Source organism: Oryctolagus cuniculus, chromosome 13 (genome assembly GCF_051225735.1).
Source record: "Oryctolagus cuniculus isolate XC-2025 breed Fujian yellow rabbit chromosome 13, ASM5122573v1, whole genome shotgun sequence".
Classification (NCBI taxonomy): Eukaryota; Metazoa; Chordata; class Mammalia; order Lagomorpha; family Leporidae; genus Oryctolagus; species Oryctolagus cuniculus.
Genome location: NC_142879.1, coordinates 9,903,465 through 9,922,170, shown reverse-complemented (window position 1 = coordinate 9,922,170; position 18,706 = coordinate 9,903,465). Strand labels below are relative to the sequence as shown.

The following is an 18,706-nucleotide window of genomic DNA, read 5'->3' as shown; positions in this document are numbered from 1 at the left end:
TTACATAGAGACATTCTTCTCAGCAGTATATGGAACTTTCTCTAGGACAGCCATGCACTAGGCCATAAAGCAATCTCAGCAATTTCAAAAAAATCAAAATCATCCACGCATCTTCTCTGAGCACAATGCAATTAAGCTGGAATTCACCACTCAGGAATCTCTAAAACATATGTAAATACATGGAGACTGAACAACATGCTTCTGAATGAAAAGTGGGTCACAGAAAAAATCAAGAGAGAAATTTAAAAAATTCTAGAAACAAATGAAGATGACAACATAACATATCAAAACTTATGAGATACAGCAAAAGCAATGTTAAGAGTAAAGTTTATAGCAATTTGGGCTTACAACAAGAAACTGAAAATGCACCAAATAAATGAGCTCTCAATGTATCTCAAGGACAGAGAAAAAAAAAAAAGAAGAAGAAGAAGGAAAAAAAAAAAAAAAAAAAACAGTAAACCAAACCCAAAACTAGTAGGAGAAAATAAATAATTAAAATTAGATGAGAAATCAACAAAATTGAAATAAAAAAACAATACAAAAGATCAACGAAATGAAAAGCTGCATTTTGGAAAAAAATTTTAAAAAACTGACACACAATTAGCCCAACTAACCAAAAAAAGTGGGGGGGGAGGGGGAGACTCACATCAATAAAATTAGAGATAAAAAAAAGGAAACGTAACAACAGACACCACAGAAATAAAAAAGAGTCATCAGAAATTACTATGAGGAGAGTATGTCAAACAAATCGGGAAACCTAGAAGAAATGGAGAGATTCCTGGACACACACAACTTAGCTAATTTGAGCCAAAGAAGACATAGAAAACCTAAAAAGACCAATAATCAACACAGAAATTGAATCAGTAATAAAGACCCTGCTAAAAAAGAAAAGCCCAGGACCAGAGGAGCTTCACTGCTGAATTCTACCAGGCATTTAAAGGGGAACTAATTCCAATTCTTCTCAAGCTATTCAGAACAACTGAAAGAGAGGGAATCCTCCCAAACTCATTCTATAAAGCCAATATCATCTTAATTCCTAAACCTCAAACAGAGAACCTATTTCCCTGATAAACACAGACACAAAAATCCTCAACAAAATACTGGTCAATCGAATCCAACAAAACATCAGAAAAATCATTCACCTGGACCAAGTGGAATTTATCCCTGCTATGCAGGGATGTTTCAACATTTACAAGTCAATAAATGTAATACATCACATCAACAAACTGAAGAACAAAAACCATGAGATTATCTCAATAGATGCAGAGAAGCATTTGATAAAACACAACACCTTTCATGATGAAAATTTTATGTAAATTGGGTATATAGAAGGAACATTCCTCAATAAAATCATGGCAATTTATGACACACCCTGGGCAAGCAACTTATTGAATGGGGAAAAGTTGGAAACATTCCCACTAAGATCTGGTACCAGATGAGGATGTCCACTCTCACTACTGTTATTCAATAAACTCCTGGAAGTTTTAGCCAGAGCCATTAGTAAGGAAAAAAAAAATCAAAGGGATACAAATTGGGAAGGAGAAAGTGAAATTATTTGCAGATAACATGATTCTATATGGAGACAGAGGATCCAAAAGACTCCACTAAGAGACTATTGAAACTCATAGATGAGTTTGGTAAAATGGCAGGATATAAAATCAACACACAAAAGTCAACAGCCTTTGTATACACGGACAATGCCATGGTTGAGAAAGAACTTCTAAGATCAATCCCATTCACAACAGCTACAAAAAAAAATCAAAATTAAAAAACAAAAATCTTGGAATACATTTACCCAAGGAAATTAAAAATCTCTATGATGAGAATTACAAAACATTAAAGAAACAGAAGGTGTCACAGAAAAATGGAAAAACCTTCCATGATTATCGATTAGAACCATCAATATTATCAAAATCTCCATACTACCAAAAGGAATTTACAGAGTCAATGAGATAGCAATCAAAATACCCATGAATTCTTCTCAGCACCCAAGTGGGAAACCTGGAAGAAGCTCCAGGTTCCTAGCTTCAGATCAGCCCAGCGATGGCCATTGTGGCCATTTGGGGAGTGAACCACCAGAGGGAAGGCTCTAACTCTGCTTTCCAAATAAACAAATAAATCCTTTACTTTCTTTTTTTTTAAAGGAGAGATGGGCAAAGGACTTAAACAGGCAGTTTTCAAAAGAGGAAATCCAGATGCCCAACAGACACATGAAAAAATGCTCAGATCACTAGCAATCATGGAAATGCGAATTTAAACCACAATAAGGTTTCACCTCACCCCAGCTAGAATGGCTTTCATACAGAAACTGAGAGACAACAAATGCTGGTGGGGAGTGGGGGACCTTATCCACTGTTGGTGGGACTATAAACTGGCACAGCCACTGTGGAAGAAGACAGTATGGAGATATCTCAGAAATCTGAAAATAGACCTACCATAGGACCCAGCTATCCCACTCCTGGGAATTTACCCAAACCAAAAGAAATCAGCATATGAAAGAGTTATCTGTACCCCCATGTTCACTGCAGCTCAATTCAGGATAGCTAAGACAATGGTGCCTGCATTTTGGACTACAACGGCTGATCACGTGAAGTAAGATGAAATGTTCCAATGCAGTATCACACAAGCACTCAGAAAGTTTCAAATTTTGGGAAATGTAAGTCAAAATGCTCAATTAGTATGTATAAATAGAATCTATCAATATATTAATAAAACAAATACTAATATGATAAACCTCAATGCATACAGAAACTTTGCATGTAATTAATACATAGATATCAAAACAGCTCCTAATGGTTTCATTTCTCCAGAGAATCCAGATTAATATAGCAATTAAAATTTGGATCAAAAAAGATGAAAAGACTAAGGACACAGAATCTTTAAAAGGAATACTCTCATATATTGGGGAGATGTCTTTTTTTCCCACTTATTTATCTACTAAAGGAATACTCTCATATATTGGGGAGATGTCTTTTTTTCCCACTTATTTATCTACTGATTTTAAAATGACATTCATATGAATGCAGCTGAAATGTTTTATTATAAAACTCCCAAGTAACAATTCAAAGCAAGTACATTACTCTACTACGTAATATCAAAGTCTATAAAGATCTCTTGACTTCCTGTACAAATGAACAATTCTTACAGACCACCACCTCACTGAGATTTAATACAAGCACCATCTTTCTTCACCTACAAAGGACAGACAGACATGGGTAGGGAGGATGCTCCACAGCCCAGTGGTCTATTTTATGGGCCCATGAACTAAAGGAACAAATAAACTGATATAACCAGAGGCAGTGTGTGAAGGCACATGATTTAGAAGTCTTAAGATCGCTGGCGCCATGGCTCACTAGGCTAATCCTCCGCTTTGTGGCGCCAGCACACCGGGTTCTAGTTCCGGTTGGGGCGCCGGATTCTGTCCCAGTTGCCCTTCTTCCAGGCCAGCTCTCTGCTGTGGCCAGGGAAGGCAGTGGAGGATGGCCCAAGTGCTTGGGCCCTGCACCCCATGGGAGACCAGGAGAAGCACCTGGCTCCTGCCTTCAGATCAGCGTGGTGCGTCGGCCGCAGCACACCAGCCGCAGCAGCCATTGGAGGGTGAACCAACAGCAAAGGAAGACCTTTCTCTCTCTCTCTCTCTCTCACTGTCCACTCTGCCTGTTTTAAAAAAAAAAAAAAGAAGAAGATGAAGAAGAAGAAGTCTTAAGATCTAGGTTCTAGTTTTGGCTTCACTATACTAAGTCTGGAACTGAGAAAATCACAACTGCTCAAGGTCTTAGTTATTTCATTAATGAAGGAGCAAAATGGATTTTTAGATGACCTCTAAAGTTTAGTTCTGTTCTGAAATTCCGTTATCCTAATTTAAATAATACTTTTCACTGGGCATAATGCCATTACAGTACAAGTTAAATGTCCAAATGATTAAACTTAAAGAAAATCTGGTTTCATCCCAAAAAAGGATGGTGTGATAATTTAGCCATATAAATTCATTCTTCTTTTGTTTTATGTCAATAAAAAGATAATATTTTCCCTGCCCAACTTCCTCTATCAAAAGGAATACATGTTTGGAGTCAGACACTAATCTGGCTATTTTGGAAATCACAGAATAAGGTTATTGACAATATAGCTGCAAGTAAGGTGCCCATCCCACACTGGAGTATCTTGGGTAAAACACCTCTGATTCTTTATTCTGCTTCCTGCTGATGCAGGTCCTGTGGCTCCAGTGATGGTTCTACTGATTGGGTTCCCACCACCAGGCGTGGGAGACCTGAACTGAACTCCAGGCTCCCCACTTCAGGCCATCATTGCAGGCATTTGGGGAATAGATGGGATGGGAATATGCTCTCTCCCCCAAGTTATCCCCTGCCCTGTCCATCTCTCTGCGTCTTTCAAATAAAAGATAAATTTTTGAAAACTCCATAAAATACATAATATATTCCAATTATGCCATGTTTTAGGATCACTTAATTACAAGTCTTTCAACCACATAGATATCCAATGGGACAAGTTCTGTAGAATATAAAAATACTCTGTATTGTTTATAAAGATTGTCCCACACACAAAAGAACTGTTATCTATCCTGGCCCCACTTACTAAATGCCCCTTAATGGTGATTCTGTAACCAGAAACGCCCTGAGAAACTTCTAGAACGTCTCCTAGAAAGCAATACCACCCCCAGTTCTGCCCCTATGGAGAACCACAGGTCTAACCAACAGAGTTCTGACTGCAACAGCTATGCTACCAATAAACCAAGAATACACAAGCAAAATAAAGGATTTCCCAAATCACTGATGATTTTAAATCCTTATATTTTCCCTTAAGATTAATAGTTTGTATGAATTAAAAAAGTATGCCTAATTTTCTGAGAGAAATACTTATATTTAGCTTTGCTTTCAAGTCCAAAGAAATTGTTTTTTTTTTTTTTTTGAAAGGCAGAGTTAATGAGAGAGAGAGAGAGAGAGAGAGAGAAAGAAAGGTCTTCCTTTTTCCGTTGGTTCACCCCCCTCAAAAGAAATTCTTAACATGAGTATATGCTGCACAATTTGGTAAAAACTGAAGGAGAAACATCAGGCAGGAAACACTGACACTTGTGGTCATTCTGAAATCGCTGATTTGCAATCAGACTAATTCTTGCATTGTTGAGTTCAAAGAAAAGCAAAATTGGATCATAAATAATCTATTTACTTCAAAGAAAAATTCTAAATTCTCAATAAACATTTTTCTCTTTCAAAAGGGGAAACTGATATTAAATTAAAAAATATAAACCTTCACTCTAAATAATTTATGTAAAGTAATTGCATCTGCTTTTCAGTCAGTCAAAAGAGAGATAAACTCTGAGCAAACATTAACATACAAAACTGAGTGACCTCGATAGAACTAAAACTGGTCTCTAAACAAATGTGTCAAACTGTTTTCAGAATGGAAATTACACACACTTGATAAAATACATTAAAATTTCTGTCCATCACTGGAAAAGACACCAAATTCTACTGGAAAGCACCAGCTGAAATACAGATCTTGCATTTAGGGACCAATGACTCAAATTAGAACAAAAACATGAATGGAGATCACTGTAGTGGGGAAAACCATATTTTTGTCTCCTTTTTTCATAAAACTCAAAGACATTCATCTGTTCTCATTAAATGGAAATCATGCACCAAGGGTGACGTGTTCCCACCTCACATCCTTCTCTCATTTCACCAGGACACATTTAAATTTACTTATTACATTCAAAGATACATTGATAATATAACCCCATTGAGTTACTAACACGGGGCGATTAGAGCAGGTTTATATCAGATTCATTAAGCAATAATCATTTAAAAATTATTAACTCCATGAATAAAGGAATAATTATTTAATTATTTTCTATACGCAGTAAAAACTAAGAAGTCCTGACATTTTTTTAAAATTCTATCCTAGATTTGCTCTAGAAAATCATAAATGGGCCTGGATGGCTCTGGCCATAATGGACATGGTAATGGCAATCTATCTTTTCCATCAGGAACATGTTATAAGATTTAAAAATGGACTTATGCAACTAACAAGCTACTTATAATACTAAAACTCAACAAAATAGATGTCATTTGGCTGAGTCTGACAAAGAAACTTGCCACATGTACTAAGGTATTTAACCACAGAAATCAAATGTTATAAGAAACCAGACCAAAGAACTTTGTACAAGCTTGCCTATACCATATCTAGGAGTTAAACACTGTCCCTAGAGTCTTCAAAGAAAAACTGATAATTAAAGGCATTGGGGGGAGGGGGGGGGAGGAGATGAACCACAAACTATCCCAAAGACAATGGAAAAAAATAAAAATGTACTACCCCTATGCTCTTCAGAAAACAGAAGCAAGGTGCCAAAGAGACCAGAAGATTAACCATAATAAGAAAGACTTCAGATTGAGTAGCCAGTGCTTATAAAATCTACCTAATGGCAAGTTACTAAACCATCTGAAATTACAAATCAATACAGTTAGTAGAATTCTACTAGAAATGAAGCAGATCCTGTACGTGTGTGTTATACCTACTACATCATTTTGTTGAGTTCTAGGGTAAACATAATTTTAAAGGAAAGGAAAAATAAAAAAATGTTGAAATTAAAAAGTGATTAGCCAAAGTTTACTTTCTTAAAGATCATCAGAAACCACATTAAGAGCGGGGGGTGGGGGTGGGGGAGAGGAAAAGGAAAAAAAAAAAAAGGAAAAAAAAAAAAGCAGGCTGTATCATATCACACAATGGTAAAGCAATCCATGACAGCTGATGTACCAGAAAGTAGTGGGGAGCAGTCTAGGCTATAGATGAAAGATAAATTGTCCACAAGTCTTAACTAGGTATTAGTAAAATCAACAATTTTAGAGGAAAAAGAGACTTCAGGAGAAAGAGTGTACTGAAGGGGTTAAATTATACCAATTTCCATCTAAAAGCTTATATTACTTATACCCTACAAAAGCATGTAAGAAACAAGAAGCCACCATCGAGCAGAAAATATTTAGAAAGCCTATGCTTAAGCATAAAGTACAAACAGGAAATAAGCGAGAAAAAAATAAAGTCGTAACCATTCATTTCATAATCATCCATTGTCATATTATTCACTCATCACTACACTCGTACTGAACATATATAATTCATCGCATGGAAGCAAAATCTCCAAGCTTCTCCCTACCTTAGATTTTTAGTCAAAATGAATGCAAACAATCACGTGGGACTCAGCCAAGCAGTGACGTTAAATTCTGCTCTGTCAGAGAGAGCATCTGTCAAGCCCACATTTAAACTGCTGCCTGCCTGTGCAGCAGCTGAGGAACCGTGGATTTCATATTATGGACTAAAACCCCAGTGAAACTGCTCAGAAAAATCCTTCCTGCAGCTTCCAGGCAAGACCGGCGGAAGAGAGGTAAATCCTATTCTTTTCCAACGCAATCAAAGCACTAGATTCCAGCTCTGGCTGCTTTACATTGCAGCTCAGTGTTCCTACTAGAAATATGGATACTGAGAAGAGAACACAGCACTGCATTGTCCAGCCAGGAAAACAGCAGATGTAAAAAGCTTCAATGCATCAACTGTCGGGAAGAGTCAACAGTGCTCCAAACAGAACGGACAACTACAGCTCTTTTGTTTAACAGAAGAGAGAGAAAATGAAAGAAAGGGAAAATCTCGGAAGAGTAGTACCCATATGAACAAGGAAGGGAACTGGAAGACAAGCAGACAGATGGACACTTTGGATACTGTGAAAAGCAATCGCAGGAGGCAGACTGCTGGGGGATGTGCGCATGTTCGATAGCATCTCTTTGCTGAAGTGATGGCGTGCCAAAAGTATTTTCAGTGGGCATAATCCTCTCCACATAAATGGGCTGACTGAGGAAGGTATGTCGCTGTGTTGTGTATGCTCTTCATTTGAATGTGTTACCTTTCTATGGCCCCAGAGGCACTAATATCTGAAAACAAGTTCATACAGTTCACTGCCTTTGAAACTATGAAAGGGTTTCTAAATATGATCGTAAAATCTGCCTCCATTTAGAAAACAAGCTGTTATTGCTTTATTCAGCTAAATATGCAGCATAGAGTAACTCTGGATTATAGACATAATAGAGGGAAAAGGCAAATAGTGATGTGTTTAAAGGATTCAGTGAGAAATTAAACTTAAAAATTTGTAGTACTTTACAGAAAACACAGCAATCTTCTATCAAATTAGGTCAAACTGAATTCTTATCCAGTGAATTAAAATGCTCTCTTAAAAATGGCTATCAAGAGACAATACAATGCAATTACACAGTAACAGTAGTACAGTATCAGAGATGATACTTAATATTAAGGTTTTTTTTAATTCTTAAGACCTTTTAGAACAAAATCTTAATATATAATCATTTTTAGAATGAAATCTTCCCTATTCCCTTTATTATCTTTGCAAATAAAGATAATGAAACAACCTAAGAGAATACCAACAAATTTTAAGTATCACTGAAATACAAGAAGATACAGGAAAAAAAAGCATTAGCACAAGATCACATGAGCCAGTGTGAGTTTATACATAGCATAACACTACAGTAGAGTCGCATGTTGTTACAGGGTCTTTGGACACAACTTTAAACAAAGAAATCTCAAGAACTGCTAAAAACTATGTTGCTTGAAAAAGTGAGCTTTTATTTTAGTTAACAAAACTAAAGTCATTCTACTGCTCATTCTAAAAATAAAATTTAACAATCTGAAAATGCTGTTACAAAAATATCCACAGATGGCAGGCAGTACAAGGTCAAAAAATAAAGTATCAATGTAGCTAATGTTTCCAGGATATCTTAATATGTAGTAACAAACTACTGTCACTACATGTGTGTGCAGGGAAGAGATAAATTAAACTACTTGACCAATGTAGTTGGAATAGGAGGGCTCAAGAACTCAAATATTTATCTAAAATTTTACAAATCTATTCCAATCTTTACTTTTCCTCAATTTTGCATAACTCAACAGCCTATTATTTAATAATTAAAATGGCAACATTTTTAAGACATGTAGTCATTGTTTTTGAAACTGATCAAGTCTTTCAGGCCCAATTATATCTCAACATCAACTCCCAATCACAATCATGAATTTCTATTCTAATATAAGAAAATAGTATTAAACAAACAAAATATGGTTTGAAACATCTCAAGTCCCTCAATATTTAAAGTCACTATTAAGCAGTTTTATGAGCTGGACATCTCAAAATAGAAGTGTGGAAGTTTTTCTAATAAAGCACCACTTGAATCCACTGAAGATATCAACGCTTTTAAAAGCTACATGGTAAAAACTCTGTATCCTGGACAGCGTATCACAGCACAGTCTCTCCCACAAACCTCAACCACACAATGTAAATACATATTATTAAACTGAAAATATTACTCCCAAAAAATTGCAAGCCATTTCTATTCTGAAAATGTAAAAGTACAAAACTACTTTGCATGCCAAAATACTTTAACTTCCTTGTCTTGTTCTCATTTATTAAGAATTGAAAGAAAATACGCAATAACTGGAGAGTTATACTATTGGATAAAAGGAAAAATAGCTCTTCAATTTTAGTTCCTTTTTAACAGAAAAACTGTAACAAATACCTGAGAAACTTCACTAAAGAATTCTTTAAGGCTAAACACATGAGCTTCAATTGTCAATGGGATATTAACAAATAGTGTGTGCGTGTGTGTGTGTGTATTTTTCCAGCATTGGCAGCTTACTATTTACAAACTATCATGAAATTTAAATTAAGATGTATCTTTATCACATATTGCTACAAAATCATGAGAACCAAAATTATTTATTTATGCTGCATTCAAGGTAAAGCAGTCTGCTCTTTTCTGTTAACACGGAAATGCTCTGGAGACATCTTCTCAGGTACACTTTTTGCATTAAAATAGTGTAACTTATTACTACAATATTTAACTTCATTTTTTCCTTTGGCCTTTAATTTGAACATTCACTCAAAACATCTGACCTTATACTTACTGCTTTTTAAGCCATTAAATTTATACTAAAGATTGTAATGATCAATCAGATCTCAGGCTTGTTACACCAACAGAATGCCGATACATTAAAGTATCCTAAGAAATCTAAAATAAATCATCAAATAAGTTTAAAAAATAACTTTTGTTTCTTTGAAATTTACAAGCACAATCCTTATATCTGCTGGTCTCTCTATAAGGTGGAAGAGGATTCATTACTATTTACTAAATACATAATTAGGAAACAAAAGCTTATAGTTTCCTCATCTAATCAGAACAGTCAGCTATCAGCAAGTACAAGGGAAAAAAAACTGCTTCTAACTCAAGAGTGGTCAGCTCCCTCATTTTCAGCTTAGTTCATAGCAGAACTATGAGCACATTTCATTGGTACACTGAGAAATGAGAGATGAAAATTCAGGTAAGTAAACCCTAATAGCAAGCTAGATGGCTATTTTTTAAATCCCAGACTTAAAAATCATGTTTCTATATCTCAAAAGGATTTTTTACATGTGATAAATACTATAAATTCTAAAAATACTATGTAATTTCACAAACTAGAAATTATCAAATGCTAGTGCCTGTACTGTTACACTTTAGAAATTCACTCAAATTCCCATCTACTTGCTCCTCCTAGTGGTTGGTACTAGAATAGCACTTTCATTAATAAACGCCCATATATGCCCAAACCTTCCAATCGGTATTTTCACAGTACTTAACAATGTATAGAATCCTACTCTCCAATTATTCAATTAGGTTTTACATGTAAATCCTATTACCTCCTAAAAATAATTAGATTTCATATCAAGCTTAAGTAAGTTTATTATTAGCCATGAATCAATCTCAATACCACAGGTTAAATAAATGCATATATTTTTATATATCATAATTTCAAATAAACACTCTTTTATTACAATTATAATTGGTTTTCTTTTGCTTAAAGAAACAATTGTCATAGTAAAAGTTGGAAAATTAAAATTATACATTCATTAGTCTCTCTTCCTCAAAAGACTATTTCTCTTTTTAATGGTATTGAAACTACAACTGTTTTCCTATCTCTAAAAAAAAGTTACACCTTGGTCCAGAAAAAATACCAAACATGAATAAGTGTGTGCTACAAACTGCAAAACTTGTGTGAGACAGCACAACCGCTTTTAATATATATCTTTATAACTCCCCGCAAACTGATAATTTTTTTAAAAGTCTACAGCTCCAAGAGCTGTATTACTAGAAATTCTAAAATTTTAACTAATTTCCTGCGAGAACACATCACAGCTCAAGTGTATTCTAAAATATGCACTGTCAACATTAATGATTTTAAATAGCTGGGTAAGATAGTAGCTAGTGCCTATATTTTGTAAGAAACCCAGAAAGACTGCGCAAAGCAGTTCGTGATTTAGTCTAAACATGGAGACTCAACTAGGGTATATAACTGTGCTCTGCCGAAGTTATGATATTAAAGATGATTACTTGCTATATTTTAATGCCAATATTAAGTCTAAGAAAAGAAAATAATCTCCCAAGCAATTCTTATTTGAAGGGGAAAATCAAAATTAGAATAGAGTACTTTAAAGTGTTCACCATTTATTATTGTCTAAAAACGCAGCACTGAAGTTACTGGACCCTGAAAATTAATTTTGACAGGTGCATCTTCTCATTGACTTTCTCAACACAGTAGGGGCCAATGGAAACATGCCAAGCAGTGTACTGTGACTAACAGAACTCTGCCATAATCAACCTTGCACCGTCTGTCCCACAACTGATACATGATCATTTTACAAAAAAGGCCGCTGACTGTGCAGCATACCACCAATGGTATGTTAAATCAATTTTAATTAATGCCAATAAATTTTCTATCTGTTCCCAAAGGATTCTTACATGGGCTTTCTCAAGAATCTAGTAACATTTTTCTCTTCTATATGCATGCAACTTTTAAATTTTGAGCTTGGGTCAAAAGCACAATTGACTAAAGCTACCCAGACAATGAAATAAGTGGAAGAAAATCACTCAATTGCCTCCCTCTAAAGTGCTCACTGGCTAAAAAGTATATTTTTAAAGAAATCAATCTCGTTCTCAGCCATGATATATTGCCAAAAGGAAACAAATCATTAAGATTCACTTCTGGGTTATCATATTTTTACATCTTAAGAGATTCCAACTTAGTTTAATCTTATTAGCACCCAACATCCCTTTTAGGCAGTTTTGTAAGATTTGGCATTTTGTAAACTTTTATAATTCATCTTTATAGGATGACTGCGAGGGACACAACATGAGTGAAAAAAAAATGATTACCAAAGAACAGTACTGACTGAGAAGAAAAAAACACCACATTTTTCATCCACCACTATCTCCCAGACCACGGCTGGATTCTTCACAACATGTTTCAGTGGCGGAGAAGACACTGCTGCTTTGCCAAGATGACCTGGAATACCAAGAGGTCTCTGTTCCGCACGCATCTGATCGGTGTACTTTCTCTAGTGTTTCTTTTTGCTATGTTTTTGTTTTTCAGTCATCATGACTGGCTGCCAGGCAGAGCTGGATTCAAAGAAAACCCTGTGACATACACTTTCCGAGGATTTCGTTCTACAAAAAGTGAGACAAACCACAGCTCCCTTCGAAACATCTGGAAAGAAGCAATCCCTCAAACTCTGAGGCCTCAAACAGCAACTAACTCCAACAACACAGAGCTGTCACCACAAGAAGTTACAGGGTTGGAGAACACACTTAGTGCCAACGGAAGTATTTATAATGAAAAGGGTACAGGACATTCAAATTCCTATCATTTCAAATATATTATCAATGAACCTGAAAAGTGCCAGGAGAAAAGCCCTTTTTTAATACTATTAATAGCAGCAGAACCTGGACAAATAGAAGCGAGGAGAGCTATTCGGCAGACTTGGGGCAATGAAAGTCTAGCCCCTGGTATCCAAATCACACGAATTTTTTTGTTGGGAATGAGTATTAAGTTAAATGGCTACCTTCAACGTGCAATACTGGAAGAAAGTAGAGAGTATCATGACATAATTCAACAGGAATACTTAGATACATACTATAATTTGACCATTAAAACACTAATGGGAATGAACTGGGTTGCAACATATTGTCCACATATTCCGTATGTTATGAAAACTGACAGTGACATGTTTGTCAATACTGAGTATTTAATACACAAGTTACTGAAGCCAGACTTGCCTCCTAGACGCAACTACTTTACTGGTTATCTAATGAGAGGATATGCACCCAATCGAAACAAAGACAGCAAGTGGTACATGCCACCAGATCTCTACCCAAGTGAGCGCTACCCTGTCTTCTGTTCTGGAACCGGTTATGTTTTTTCTGGAGATCTGGCAGAAAAGATTTTTAAAGTTTCCTTAGGTATCCGTCGTTTGCATTTGGAGGATGTGTATGTAGGGATCTGTCTTGCCAAGTTGAGAATTGATCCTGTGCCCCCTCCCAATGAGTTTGTATTCAATCACTGGCGAGTTTCTTACTCAAGCTGTAAATACAGCCACCTAATTACCTCTCATCAGTTCCAGCCTAGTGAACTGATAAAATACTGGAACCACTTACAACAAAATAAGCACAACGCCTGTGCCAACGCAGCAAAAGAAAAGGCAGGCAGGTATCGTCACCGTAAACTACACTGAAAAAAGGCAATTTTTTTTTCAAATGTGCAATCTGTAAATATTGCTGAAAGCATGTATAGTTAAAACTGATTACATTCATAGGAAAAGTTTTAGTTCAAATTCATCACATAAAGGAATTCAAAATTATTTTTTTAATTTCTGAAAAAGGCGACTTCTTAAAGGTGTTAACAGTCTATAGCAATTCTACGATAAAAAGGTACCCCAAAGGAATCTATAGAAACTGTATGAGGGGATTCTATGTATTAACATGCAATAACAAGCATGCATACATTAATGGCTCAAGTCTTTTGTTAATCTATTTGCATACATTTTCCACATAAATTTTAAGAAATGAATACAGTCAAAACATCCTTCATTTTAGATTTAGCTTTTCATTTCAATACATAATTAAATGTAAGTAAAACATTACTATCAACTTCAAGGAAACTTTGTAATCGTGCAAAGGACAAATTCTCTGACCTGACTATTCTAGGTTTAAAAAATTGTTCCATGCAATAAGATTTAGTTGAATTATTCTATAAACTCATTCATCAAGTACAGATATTTCATCATTGCAGGTGTCACCTATTTATTTTTAAAACAATTGAGATACTCGTTTCAATTTCTTTTGTTGATACATATATCAAGGAAAATTACCCTGATATGATGTGATAAAATGTGAAAAATTAACCTGTCTCAGGCTCAAGTTATTATATGAAAAGTTATTAAACATTCCAAAATAGAAAACTTTTGTTTCCTCATTAGTAAGGTCATCCAAGTATTTCAATGAATTATTCAACTACATCACTTACTGCACTCTTAAAAAGTACCACCATTTAGCTTCAAGGCTATCTGACTTTAAGCTATCTATAAAAATAAATTACGTTCCTCTAACTGAAGTAAAAGTCATCATTTAAAGGCAGAAAGAAGATGTACTGTAGAAAGAAAGATACAGACTAAAGAGTGCAGCACCATTTTCATTCAATGCATTGTTGAACGCATGTCTGCAAAAACACAACATACGGGAAGTTTCTTTCCTGACAGCAGGTGTACACATGCCAATACTTAATCATCAGGTGTACACATGCCAATACTTAATCATCTGGAGGCACCTATTTCTCTGAGTGCCAAGTTTACAAATCTGCATTTCTGGTAGATGACAATCGAAATACCATTTAAAACCTTTTTTGAGAAGGGATGGGGAAAAACTACAAATGATTAATGAAAACTAGACTCTAGGCTGAAATATGTATAGAATGCACTTTTATTAAGGCTTTAATAAAAAAAAGTAAACAAAAAGGCCTCTACTGAGTGTTATGATACAAATATTTTCATAGTAATCTGATTCATGAGTTTCAGAAATGAAGAAATACTAACTCACCAACCTTAAAGCCATTTTTTCCTATAAGTATGTATGTCTTAACTTAGTTATGATGCTTCCAATCTTAATTCTATTAACAGTCATTTCTGTCCAAACCTAAAATACATCACCAGAACAGAACTATAATATTTGTAAAGTTCAGAATCACAAAAGTGTGTTGTTCTTTTTATTTACAATGTTGAATTCTATGTACAACTCTATTTGTCTCCCACTTTCAATTAAGTAGTCCCTGTCCTATCCTACCTAATTATGAGTAGTTATGAAAAGTGATCTATGTAACACGGTCCAAGTCAATGTTTTACTTAATTTATTCTCTATAATTACAAAATGACCAAAATTACTCAATAAAAGTAACATGTAAGAGGATAATATCAAATTAGACTGGTAAGTTTGAAGAATGACAGAAGGAACCCTTTTCTCAGCACAGAATAATTCTGATTTATACCTCAGAAAGTTAAAAAAGGGTGTATGCGCATGCACAGATAGTACCCCCCCCCAAAAAAAAAAAAAAAAAAAACCACCAGAAACCAGGCATTATTTTTCCAAACTATGATTAGAGTGCAGTCACTAAAAAGATAGCATTTTCATTCAGGAAATATTGAGATTTTAAAAAACTGCCTTTTGAAAAACAGAATTCTTAACAGAAATCTACATTCCTTCAATTTCAGGTATCAATTTAAAATAATGTTTATATTCTTGATAATACTACCTTGAAATGGACTGAAACAAACTCTTAATTTCTTAATATAGCTGAAAATCTTTTTATAATAAATAGTCTATTGTTTTATTTTTCTCAACATTTCACTCTCAACAATACACATGCTGATTTCTAGAGCAAAAAGTGCTGATGTTATCCAAACATTCCACCAATTGTTAATCACGCCTTCTTCATCCCAGTACTACGTAATTCTTATGCAAATGAAGAATATAATTCTATTTTTAAAAAAGACAATCTGTATTGAAAGGCAGAGAGAGAGAGAGAGAGAGAGACAGAGAGAGGGATATCAATTATTTTCCATCTTCTATTTACTTCCTATATGCTCGCAACAGCTTAGAGCTGAGCCAAGCTGAAGGCATGATCCCAAAACTCAATCTGGGTGTTTCATGTGGGTGGCGAGGACCTAAGTACTTGAGCCATCACCTGCTGCTTCCTAGGGTACATACTAGTAGGAAGCTGAAATTGAAAGCAGAGCTGGGACTCAAATCCAGATACTCTGACATGGGATATGAGTGCCCAAGCAGCTCCTAACTGCTCTATCAAATGCCTACCCTGAAAAATATAATTTTAAATGGCTGCATGCCATTTGCTTTACCAAAAAAATTACAGTAACAACTACATAAACTTCATGCTCAAAGTTTTAACAGAAATTTTAAAGGATTAAAATACCAATATTTTTGGGACTTACCACACTAGTTTATTATCATAAATATTAGTGTTGATGAAATTCTAACTCAATCACATAAATTAGATTTCACCTCTTCTCTTTGTATACAATATAATCTCAACTGGAATTTTTTTTAACATATATTTCCAGGAAATTATACAAAAATAAAAGTAACAGTAACGGGAATCATTTACTGATTGTGCAAGCAGTGTGCTTGGTGTTGTGTTCAAGTCGTTTACATACATGATCTCATATAAACAACAGTAAAGAGAGAGCAAAGAACATCTCACGTTGGGGGCTTGATCCGTGGTGTAGTAGGTAAAGCCACCACCTGCAATGCCAGCATCTCATGTGGGTGCCAGTTCAAGTCCTGGCTGCTCCACTTCCGATCCAGCTCTCTGTTATGGCCTGGGAAAGCAGGGAAAGATGGCCCAAGTACTTGGGCCCCTGTACCTGCGTGGGACACCTGGAAGAAGCTCCTGACTTCTGGCTTTGGATAAGTCCAGCTCCAGCCGTTGCAGCCATTTGAGGAGTGAACCAGCAGATGGAAGACCTCCCTCTCTCTACCTCTGCCTCTCTGTAACTCTGCTTTTCGAATAAATTAAATACCTAAGAGCAGAGAGTCAGTAAAGCTACAGATTTCCCTTTCAGAGATCATGCTATTAACCATTAGGCTGGTCTGCTATGTATTTTGCCTAAGACACCTGCTAAGAGATCTGAAGAGCTAAACAAAAATGGCTGTTCCTCTATTTTCTCATTCTCTGCTTTTTGTTCATCCTTTTCTAGGACCACCAGCCTTCACACACTGGAGGGGCACCTAACGACTGTTGGGTACAAATATAGAGAAGGAAAAGAAGATATCTGACCCCCAGTTACTTTGTCTTCTTTACAGTTGCTCATGCATGGTGACCAGAACCTTGAAAAGCACATGCGTGACAGCTTATCGTTTGCTGCCCAAGGCATCAAGCTGCATGTGTCCATAGTAGGCAAGCTGAGGTGCTCCTCTTACAGCACAGTTGACGGCAGCACTACAGCTGCAATCATTTCTAATGCCGAGTCCCTCTGCTCTGTGGTGAGGCGGTAATGCTTATTTACCCAGCTGATTCAATCAATTCTACTCTGATCTGCCCTGCATAAGTAGAGAATGACTACTAATACAGAACTAAGAAGAAAAAATAAAAGTCTACGTATATTTATAAGATACCTCAAAGAATGCCACTGTATCGCTGAGACTTCATTTGTAGAAGACAGGCTAGGAACACTGAAAACACAACACACACCCTAAAAGGAAGAACCTTGTCACTGTGCACTCCACCAAGCTACACTCACCCACTCTCCTGCCAGCGTGATGGAACCATGAATCCTGCAACTCTCAAGACACAATCCGCCCAAGGAAGAGTGTGTCTGATTCTACAAAGGCTTGTTCCCCACCCTTAACCGCAGCACATGAATGAGCTGAGGTACCTCAATAAAAATTAGTAAAAGCAACAGAGCATCATTCAACAGTCTCAGGGATTTTTGTTTTTCTTTTGTTTTTTAATCATTTAAGAGGCAGAGGGAGAGGGAAATAGAAAGCTCCCATTCACTGGTTCATTCCTCAAATGGCTGCAATGGCCTGGACCAGGGGCCAACGTCAGGAGCTGGGGAATCACTCCAGGTCTCCCACATTACTTGAGCCACCACTGCTGCCTCTCAGGGCACGCAGTGCCAGGCAGCTGGAGTCAGGAGCTGGGGCAGTAACTCAGGTACTCCAATAAGTGATGTGGGTATCTTAAATAGCATTTTAACCCCTGGGGTAAATAATCCCAGTTCTGATCTCATTTTGCTAGCAACCACACTTCTATGATTTATATGAAAGGAACCCATATGAATTTAATTTGGAAATGGTTTCTACCATTTTTTTGTTTTATTCATTTATTTATTTGAAACACAGAGTTACAGAGAGGCAGAGTGAGAGAGATCATCCATCTGCTGGTTTACCCCCAAATGCCCAAACAGCCAGGCTGGGCCGATCCGAAGCCAAGAGCCAGGAGCTTCTTCTGGTCTCCAACGTGGGTCCAGGGGCCCAAGGACTTAGGCTTTTCCTCTTGTGGCACATCTCGGGCCCCTGTTTTTGTTTTCTTAACACAACTAAGAAATGCATGGGGCTGGAATTGTGACGCAGCAGGTAAAGCCACCACCTGTGAAGCTGGCATCTCATATGGGTGCCAGTTCCCATCCTGGCTGCTCTACTTCCAATCCAACACCTTGCTAACACACTTGGGAAAGCAGGGAAAGATGGCTCCAGTGTTGGGGTTCCTGCCAGCCACGTGGGAGATCCGGAAGAAGCTTCTGATTCCTGGCTTC

At 36.3% G+C, this 18,706-nt stretch overlaps 2 protein-coding genes across 5 annotated transcripts in view; one reads left to right on the top strand and one right to left on the bottom strand.

Moving 5' to 3' along the window:
- The window catches only part of CDC73 (cell division cycle 73), a 141,417-nt gene that overhangs the window by 41,218 nt on the left and 81,493 nt on the right, over positions 1 to 18,706 (bottom strand). The gene's annotated exons all lie outside the window — the stretch shown is intronic.
- B3GALT2 (beta-1,3-galactosyltransferase 2) lies at positions 7,225 to 14,893 on the top strand. Its single transcript, XM_008268723.5, has 2 exons — positions 7,225 to 7,866; positions 12,217 to 14,893. Exon 2 carries the CDS (start codon positions 12,347 to 12,349, stop codon positions 13,613 to 13,615), a length of 1,269 nt encoding a protein of 422 aa, XP_008266945.2. The 5' UTR covers positions 7,225 to 7,866; positions 12,217 to 12,346; the 3' UTR covers positions 13,616 to 14,893.

Coding starts and splice junctions, on each gene's coding strand:
- B3GALT2 (XM_008268723.5), top strand. CDS start 12,347: ATGTTTCAGTGGCGGAGAAGACACTGCTGCTTTGCCAAGATGACCTGG.